General features: G+C 37.0%; 1 protein-coding gene across 2 annotated transcripts in view; it reads left to right on the top strand.

Moving 5' to 3' along the window:
• Nucleotides 1-4274: 4274 nt before the first annotated feature.
• Nucleotides 4275-9620, top strand: part of LOC107679911 (ubiquitin carboxyl-terminal hydrolase 10-like) — a 34250-nt gene continuing 28904 nt past the window's right edge. For both annotated transcript variants that reach the window (XM_016475636.1, XM_016475635.1), the window contains exon 1: nucleotides 4275-4522. In XM_016475636.1, coding sequence (XP_016331122.1) covers nucleotides 4502-4522 — 21 coding nt within the window. In that variant the 5' untranslated portion in view covers nucleotides 4275-4501. The remainder of the gene's footprint in view (nucleotides 4523-9620) is intronic.

The raw sequence follows: 9620 nt of genomic DNA, 5'->3' as shown, positions 1-9620 counted from the left end.
GTGTTTGAAATAAATCCTTCTGTGAGATGATGTGGCTTCTTACACAGAATAAGGCACGCAACATATTTCATAGTATTTAAGCAGTGATAAAGGCATTGCATTATAAATATACTTTATTTTAATTAAAATTATAATAAATAATCAGATAAACCGTATATTGCCGTAGTCGTGTGTTTATTAGTCATGTTGAATCAATGAAAGCAGTTGAATCTTCTGTTTATTCAGCTGCAGCGATAGGCATTTTCTGGGTTTCTTCTGCGAGGCGTATTTGGAGTTTCAGCGCGAGAGCGCCCTCTGGCCTTTGGATGGAGATTTACTGCTGATCACAGAACCGTGCTTCACTGAAAGATACACATGACAATCGCAGCTTCTGCCTAATCGCGATCTCGATTCCATTTCGATTTATCGTGCAGCCCTACATTCTAGTGTAGCTGTATTAAACTTTTATTGAAAACTCTTTTTTGTCTTATATCTCCACCTAGTTTGCTACCATGGTTGATGACTTTTCCCCCAAAATTAAAAGATAATTTGACTGTTAATTTCTAAGCTCTCTAGGTTAGCATGAGACGGTTTCAAAGTAGCTTCTCCAGCACAAACAAAACCTCAAAGTGAGTTTACCTCTGCTAGTTGTGATGTATCTTAGGTTGTAAAGTGCATGATGATAGGGTTGACTGTCATCATAGTATGAAGATGATGTCTCGGTGTAACTGGGCCTGTAGAAAATATTACAACAAACAGGGCAGGAAGTCACAGCATGCATGCATACTTCTGCTGAGGACATAATTATTTTGTAGGTGGGAAAGAGACATCAAAATCACTCCTTACACTCCCTGACTATGATAACGGGTGGCCTCGTACACACGGGGGTCCCTTTGTGTGTCAGCATATCTTTGTTTCTCTCGGTGGCTTCGTGATCTGTCGTTTCCATCAGGCGCTCTCCTGTCCTCGCGTCCACCTTCATCTCTCCTGTCTCGACTAGAGTAGTCTTTGTCCCTTGTGTGATGATGCCGGCTTGATTCTGGCATTGCCTGAGAAACAAGGAGATTTCACAAATTTCATGGGTTTAAAATTTGATGCACCTTCATGCACGTTCACCTGAATAATAGTGAAACCAACATGACAAGTTGTTGTTAGTTAACTGATGTGGGTTGGAACAGTCTCCCTTCAAGAAATATTCTCCATTTAATCATATTACTTTTATAAAAGTAGGCTATTTCTGTAAAGTAAACTTTTTATTCTGTCGCAAGATGGTCTCATTTCCTGAAACTAATCACCAAAATAAACCGTACAAGGTTACGAATATTTACAAGTAACTCGGTAATGAAGCAATTAATTAACACAGCCCCTACCTTTTACTGAAATGGACGAAGTAAGCAGTGATTTGTCTGGGTTTCGTTCAGGTTTCTTGTGTTGTTGTGGATGTACACACCTGTGAAACCTGTCTGACTCTGACTCCGCCTCACAGAAGCGTCACGACGCCACTCCATTATACATACAGGTTCAGCGCGAGATTTGTAAACCTGTCTTTGTGCTCTTTTTAAGACACATGGAGAATTATTTAAATGTGATTTCGGTATCTACTAATAATAAAGCTATGAAGACTGTTAGAATTTGCTCCGCATTTAAAGTCTTCGTATAAGGAATCATATGTCAAATAATGGCCCTTCATTGCATTTTTTTGTTTTTATTTACTTTATCTTTTTTATTGTATTTTTACTGTTTTACTTTTGTTATTGTCTTTTCAAGTGTCACTACTTTTGATATTTTGCACTGTTTTGTATGTTCATATTTTCAGCAGCAACAACAATAATAATAATAATAATAGGCAAAAAAATTATAGTAATGTTCGTCAAAGTTCCTAAATAAATATGAACCATTTCACTAACGCGGGGCGTTTGTGTGTAACACTCTCCAGCATAAATGTTAGACCTACTTGATTAGTCCTCCTTTAGCTTGTGTAATTTACTAAAAGCAAGAACACGTGCTAGAAAATAAATGATTAGTGAGAACATAGAAACAGAACTATACAATAAATTATTTTGAACCAGGAAGTCAAGCACTTTTTGGGCAAATCTATTAACAATTATTTTAATTAATTTGTAAAAATGTATAAAGAGAAAGGAAAGCGTTCTATCAAACAGTTCATCAGTTTACGTCATCACGTAATAGTGACGTTAACACGCAACATAAATATTTGGTCTGTGGTTATTAATATTAAAGGACCTTCTCATTTTTTCACTTAAGGATAAATTACCTTTGAGTAAGTTTTGAAGCTACGGTATTATTTAAAATTAGAAGTTGCTAGCAAGTTACATAAGAACTACACCTGTTAAAAACGTATTTTAAATGCAAAATTGATTTCCGTGCACTCGAAATACTGTTTTATTTGCGAAACTCAAAACTCAGATCGCGCGCGTGCAAAATGCACTTTCGTGCGCTCAAAATATGATCTTTCGCGCGCAGAATTGTGACAGAAATGTAAGCCCATAGTTGTCCAGTTCCTCATACAGGTAAGCTTACATCCTTGTGGTAGTTGTAGTCCTTGAACAGAAAGTCGTTAATTTATCCATAAATCAGAAACAACCCATAGGAAATTTCTGAGTGAACCTATTGCTCGAAATGGTATTGCAGGTTTTGGGATTACAAACCAAACTCCATTCTTTGATTAACTTTTATGGTTTAACTGAGTGAATGCAAGGACATTGGGGAAAAAATAAAAAAAAAGGCATTAGGACTTTAAACATTTGTCAGTTTTACAATGTATTTATTATGTATGCACTTTCATTTGTATTTTGTCTTTCTGTTTTTCATAATTGCCCCTGGCGATTTGATGTGGCTTATTGAAAACAAAAAAATCAGATCATTAAAAAAAGATTAATAAAAACGCTTAGTTTTTATTAATTGAATGCTTGAGAAAAACAATTGTCATCATTGTCAAATCATAACAATACAACACCAGTCCAGAGTCATTCAGTCTTTCAGTCGAGGAAGTGCCAAGTCCTTTAGCAAAGCCATTGTTCTTATTGCTTTTAAGTTTGTAGAGAACTCAATAGATTCAAAATACATTTTAATGTCAAGTTTGAATCTTAAAAAAAGAGGTTTGCATTTCAAATTTACATTGATAAATATGGTATTTAGCTAAAATAAGATTTATGAAACAAGTTAAAAAAAGATGCTCAATTGAGAAATTACAACTCAAGTGAATTTTACCGAATTTTTTTACATTACTGAAGGCCTAATCTCATTAGTGGGTACACTCTAAAAAATGCTGGGTTAAATATAACCCAGTGCTGGGTTAAAAAGGGACAAACCCAGCTATTGGGTTGTTTTGACCCAGCAGTTGGGTTCAAAACATCCCAACCGCTGGGTCAAAACATCCCAACCGCTGGGTCAAAACATCCCAAACGCTGGGTCAGAACAACCCAACCGCTGGGTCAAAACAACCAAATAGCTGGGTTTGTCCCTTTTTAACCCAGCACTGGGTTATATTTAACCCAGCATTTTTTAGAGTGTATATGCAAACTTTTTAAATGTAGTTCTTTAACTTTAACTTCTTAAAAAAATTATAAGGTAAAAGCCATGCTTTTCCCAGTTAATCTTATCTATTAAAGAATTCTAACAAAATCCCCTCGAGTAATAAAGTATTTGTGAAGTAATGACTAAGAATGCTTACAGTATTTTACTTTTTTTTTTAAGTATAACAAAAAATTACAAGTTTACAGAACAAATCGGCATACAACTTACATTCAAGGACATCAGTTTTAAGAGAGGCTTAGACTTACATAGAATACACAAAAACACATTCATTCTTTAAACCATCTATATTAATAAATATAGATTAAACACAGGGGATAAAATAAAACATTATAATAAATTATATTTATCAAATAAATTAACAACTTTTTTATTTTTTGTTTTTCACAAAGTTTTTGAGTATCGTCTCAAATATTTCTTAAATACTATAAACATGGGGGGTGATTTAAAAAAAATCTACATTTGTGAATAAAATGATTCACTAACAAAAGTAAAACATTAATTAACAAACCTCTTTTACCACCTTGGCTTCTTCATAGTTTCCATACTTAATATCTATAAAGGACAGGTTCAATTCAACCACATTTCCCACTTTTAACCATAGTTGCACTTTGTCCCAGAAGATACTAGAATATTTAGAAGCAAAACAGAACGCTTAGTAACCCAATGCAATTTGAATTTGCAGCACGTCATTTTGGCGCGCCCGCCCTCAGCTCAAGCACACGATCTCGCAGGGCGCTCGAGCAGCACACAGGCGCGAGATAAAGATGGCGGCGACGGTGGGGGAAACGGCGTGATATTCTGGAGTAGTAGCACTAAACCTGAGAGAAACCACCGTATGACAGACCATAGCAAAATGGAAACCATGTCACAGTAGGCGCTTACTGGTAATACCAAGTACTACAAACTCACCTTCCCCCCCGAGACAACATTCATCTTGTGATTGTGGAGAAACCTCACCGGGAGCATGGCTTCGCACAGCAGCCAGGTAGGAAAACACGTCTGCCTCTTTTTATGTTGCGTTTTTAGCTCATAATGGCGTGCGGAGTGTGTGTTTTGTGTCGTGCTGTACGTTACTTACCGTCGGAGTGTGTGTTCTGGCCGCGAGTTTGTGTGTGGCCCACGCGCTCATGCAGCGGCCTGGCCACGCGCTAATAACGGTCATTAGCAGGCGAGCGTTTCTGAACCTACCGCGCTTTTGGCGACGTTTCTATCGGATATCCTATGTCCACCCCCCTCCACCGGGTACAGTAAGAAGCTATGAAGTGTTTCTACAAAGTGTCTTTAGTTCAAGCGAGTTGAACTAGAGTCGTGTGGCTAATGTAGTATAATAGGCCTGTTGATTGGGGGCGGTATCGCTTCAACCTCATTCAAACTCTTTCCTTTGAGTTTTTCTTTTGTTTATTGCGCACATGACATCCATTACATCTTCAGTGACCGTTCGTCACTGCTAGAATGCATTTTTAGCAGCTTTAGAGCGGGTTTGAAGTCCGCTAACTTTAAACGAGGCACCATGTAGATGCTACATCATTGTAGCTCTAACTGTTAGCCGCATGCTGGACGATAGCGTCTCAATGCTTTCCTTGAGGTCCTGTATGAACCATTTGTTTAATGTCGTAAACAGGGCTGTCATTTCTGTATAAATCGCGTGCTGTCTTCAAGTTTGTCACTTAAAGTTGAATAGCTTGTAGCACTGCCTTGTATTGGGTTGCCATATGGTTGAAATAGGGACAGATTCCTAAGTATGTGAAGTTATGAGTATTTCTGGTCACCGGAAGATGCTGGGCTGCTGTTAAGTGCTGTAATAAGCAATCTAGAAGCATGAAGCACGAGGTCCTGTCTAAGTGTTAGTTAGCCAGGCTACCTGTCAGTGTTCATGTAAACATGAAGAATATGGTTATTTTCTCTGAATGTTGGCATGTTTGGGTTGCTCTTTTCACCTGGTTTAATTTTAAAAGTGGCTTTAATTCTTACAGTATTGTTAAGTGTAGTGTTGTCACGGTACCAAAATTTCAGTATTCGGTACCAATACCAGTGAAAATCCACGGTTCTCGGTACCAATTTCGGTACCAAAGCAAAACACAAAAACATGCTAATTGAACAACATTTTTATTAATAACGTTAAAAATGAAATGTACAAAACCAATGCCGTTCTTTATAATTATTTAAAATTGTTTCAAGTTTTTCCACAAGTAATAAAAGTATGAAAAAAGTAAACAAGTTTCACCCAAAAGTTTAGTCATAGTTCTGCTGCTGAAAAACCTCTGTAAACTGTTGTCTGTTTTAGGGTTTGCTGGTGTGTTTCAGGATCTTCCTCAGTCTGCAGCTGTAAAAGGAAAATATAATATACTTAAGTAAAGCAATGGGCTGAGTCTGACCAAATGCAACAGAAGAGGTTGCCAGGTTTTCACAACAAAACCCGCCCTATCGCGTTTCGAGGGAGTCCCCCGTTAAAATTTGCATTCCGAGGATAAAATACGCATGTTTTGGCGGGGTTCCCCTGGTAAAATTCGCATTCCAGGGGCTAAATATCACGTTAATGGGGTCGTTTTTCAACCTGCGGACATGAAAAACAACCCGCGGCAACAGTGTTAAAGCAGCCCAATTCCGCGGACTTGGCAACACCGGAAGAGGATAGCTTTCGTTTAGCGCATCAAGAACCGGGTTGACCGGGTACTCGGTACCACCGGTACTTAAAAAAACCTGGTACCGTAACGTTTTCATTTTTTTAGTACCGATTTGGTACCGAAATACCGGGTCTTTTGACAACACTAGTTAAGTGTATAATTTCAATTACTGTCACTGCCATGTTCACAGCAAAGTTCTCTTTAGATATAATTCCACGATTAGATCCTCTGAAGTGTGTATTTGTAGCCTGCATAAAAACACATGCAATGGTCTGATGGAGAGCTTGTCATATTCATGTCATATTCTCTCTGTGTTGTATATAATATTAGTGTTACCCTGTCTTTTTTTAAGAAAATAGTGTATAAAGACAATTTAGTTTTTGTGAAAAATACTATAATAGGACTACAGAATTAAAACTTGTGCCTAATTTGTTGAGTGGTCACAAAAAATGACCAGCCTTTTGAGAATTGCTTGTTAATTTCCTATGCTATTTCACCATATCTTGAATAATTATTATTTTTTGTTTGTTTGTTTTTTAGTGGATTATTTGTCTGTTCATTTAAAAAGTGTGTTTTTTTTTTGTAGGATTGTCATTTTTGATTTAGACAAGGTGGGATTAAAAAGATTCTCAAAAAATTGAAAATTTTTTTGGGGAAGTTGTCATACCCTGTGTGACCAAAGTCGGCAAGTTGTAGTCCATTTCGTTAACATGACCTAGCATTTTCAGGGGGAAAACTCTCTGGATCAGAATGATCAGAACAAAACAAGAGGTTTCAGTTGCTCGAGTATGAAGCAAATTCAATTTGTCTTAGTAATTCATTTTTAAATTATAATTAAGTAAATATGTGAAATACATCATTTTTTTTGCATCATATGTTATTTAATATTTTTAAATTAAATAGTGTGTTAAAGGAACACTCCACTATTTTTGAAAATAGGCTCATTTTCCAACTCCCCTAGAGTTAAACAGTTTTCGAATCCATTCAGCCGATCTCCGGGTCTGGCGGTAGCACTTTTAGCTGTAGCTTAGCATAGATAATTGAATCTGATTAGACCGTTAGCATCTCGCTCAAAAATGACCAAAGAGTTTCGATATTTTTCCCATTTAAAACTTGACTCTTCTGTAGTTACATCATGTACTAAGACCGACGGAAAATTAAAAATTGTGATTTTCTAGGCCGATATGGCTAGGAACTATACTCTCATTCCGGCGTAATAATCAAGGAACTTTGCTGCCATACCATCGGTGCAGCAGGTGCAATGATATTACGCTACAGCTAAAAGTGCTACCGCCAGACCCGGAGATCGGCTGAATGGATTCGAAAACGGTAAAACTCAACTGTTTAACTCTAGGGGAGTTGGAAAATGAGCCTATTTTCAAAAATAGTGGAGTGTTCCTTTAAGTCATCTTTATATAGGCCAACAGCCAACCTGCTGTCTGAGATATTGGCATCGGCCTTCAAAAAAGCTGTATCGGTTGAGCACTCATATGCACCGCTGCATTATTTTTAGTCAACTGGTTTACGTTGACTAACTGTAACTGCTGCGACTGCATACACAAACGTCATACAGAAGTTGAGTTAACTGTGATTTAGAGTAAATTCAGAGCCTTGTTGGAATCCCACATCGAGTAAACAATAGTTTCCGACTTACTCGAGTGCATGCTTGACATGCATGCTGCTCTGTACCCCTTAGATTCCCTTGGCATTGGTCACCCTTTCAACCGTTACAAAGCTTTGTGAGCTGATGTGTCTAATAATAGTTGTGTCAGTCTTTGCCAAACAATGTTTACAAGGATTGTATTGAATATGTGAGATTTTTGATTTTGATGAAGACGAGTCCTGTAATGAAAGAAGCGCCCTGAAAATGGAAGTTGGATGTACTGCAATTCTGGGTGGGGCAGTTTATGATGTGCCAAGTTTAGAGGATATCCCTCAGTTGTAGCCTGTTATAGATAAATGGGGAAAAAAATGCAGGCAGCTGATGGGCACTCTCCAAGTATGATGACATCTGCTTTAAAAGCTCAGTGAGCTGGCATGTGGGATGATGGCATCACAATTGAAATGGTACAATAGGATTTATGGGTAGCAGCACAACAGTAAAACTTTGTTAATCTCCTTCTGAATGTGTATGTATGTATGTATGTATGTGTGTGTATATATATGGGATTTGTTGCTCCAAAGAAGCTTTAGGGGATTCGTAGATATATTGAATCAGTAATTGGGTTTTAGGGCTGATTTGATTTACTTGACGCTTGACCTGCGTTGATTTGACATTATATTGCTAGCCTGAGCAATATAAAGGTATTCCCATAGCATAAAAAAGAATAGCCATATCTGAAAGCATTTGGATGTGGCAGTGGTTGTTTGTGGTGATGGGAGAACTTGTTATGCAATTCTTTTTAAGGGAAGGTCTGAAACCAGAAAATCCAGTGACTTGTCTGGTTTGTCTTTATCTGTGGGGGGATGACACGTTTTACATAACCACATTCACAGCAGCTCTTTCTTTATCTTCATAAATGTGGTTTATCAGTTTAACGTACTGGTCATTTAAACAGTTTTTAAAACTACTTAAATTAAGCAACCTATCATGTTAAAGTCAGCATGGAACTTAAGTTGTGATCGCTTTTTATTCCGTATTGTTAGGTGTATCTGAGTGAAACTGCTTCTTGTCTATCCAGTATTGATTGGATTTAGGGATGTTAATTTTAACCGTTAACCGACCGTAAGAATTTTGATTGATTAATACAATCAGTTAAACGGTTGAGAATTTTTTTTCAGTAATTTATCAAAATATTTAAAAAGGTTTGCTGCATGGTTAAAATACGCTACGAGTATTAAAAAAAATTGTGTTTTTAGAGAGAAAAAGTCGCATTTTATTATTTCATTCAAAAATAGGCCTAATGCCGACGCGAAATGTTTACAAACATTATAATAAACACTGTAAGCATAGCTAGGCTATTTTAGTTCTCCTCACTCCACAACAAATCCTTTCAATCAACAGTATTTAGAAAAGAACAAGAATTAAAAATATAAGAAGCTATAGCAATATAAACAACAAGCCAAAATGAATTCATTTCGGCTAAAACGAAACTGAAACCAATGTTGGGTCTGTCATTCCACACAATCAAATGCTTCCGTATTCGCGATTTATTTGAATGGCAGATTATTATTTATTATGTAGCCTACTTCACTCGCGTTCCAATATCCACGTAAAACAAAATGTTTTGCATAACATCACAGCGGTCCGGTGAAAACACTTAATGGCACAGATTTTACTACATATTTAAACTGAGCAGTGTGTTTTTTTCCCCCATATGTTTAACTGACTGTATTTTTTTATGATAATGAACAGGCTGCATTGTCATGGTAGCAGAGCTTAACTGTGTCCACGCATGCTTATTTGTGGAATGTTTATTTGTGTACATTCACAATAAAAACAAATCTTTGTGCTTTTGT

The sequence above is a fragment of the Sinocyclocheilus anshuiensis genome, unplaced genomic scaffold (genome assembly GCF_001515605.1).
Source record: "Sinocyclocheilus anshuiensis isolate Anshui unplaced genomic scaffold, SAMN03320099.WGS_v1.1 scaffold256, whole genome shotgun sequence".
Taxonomy (NCBI): domain Eukaryota; kingdom Metazoa; phylum Chordata; class Actinopteri; order Cypriniformes; family Cyprinidae; genus Sinocyclocheilus; species Sinocyclocheilus anshuiensis.
The sequence above is the reverse complement of the archived record's forward strand: the minus strand, read 5'-3'. Positions and strand labels throughout refer to the sequence as shown.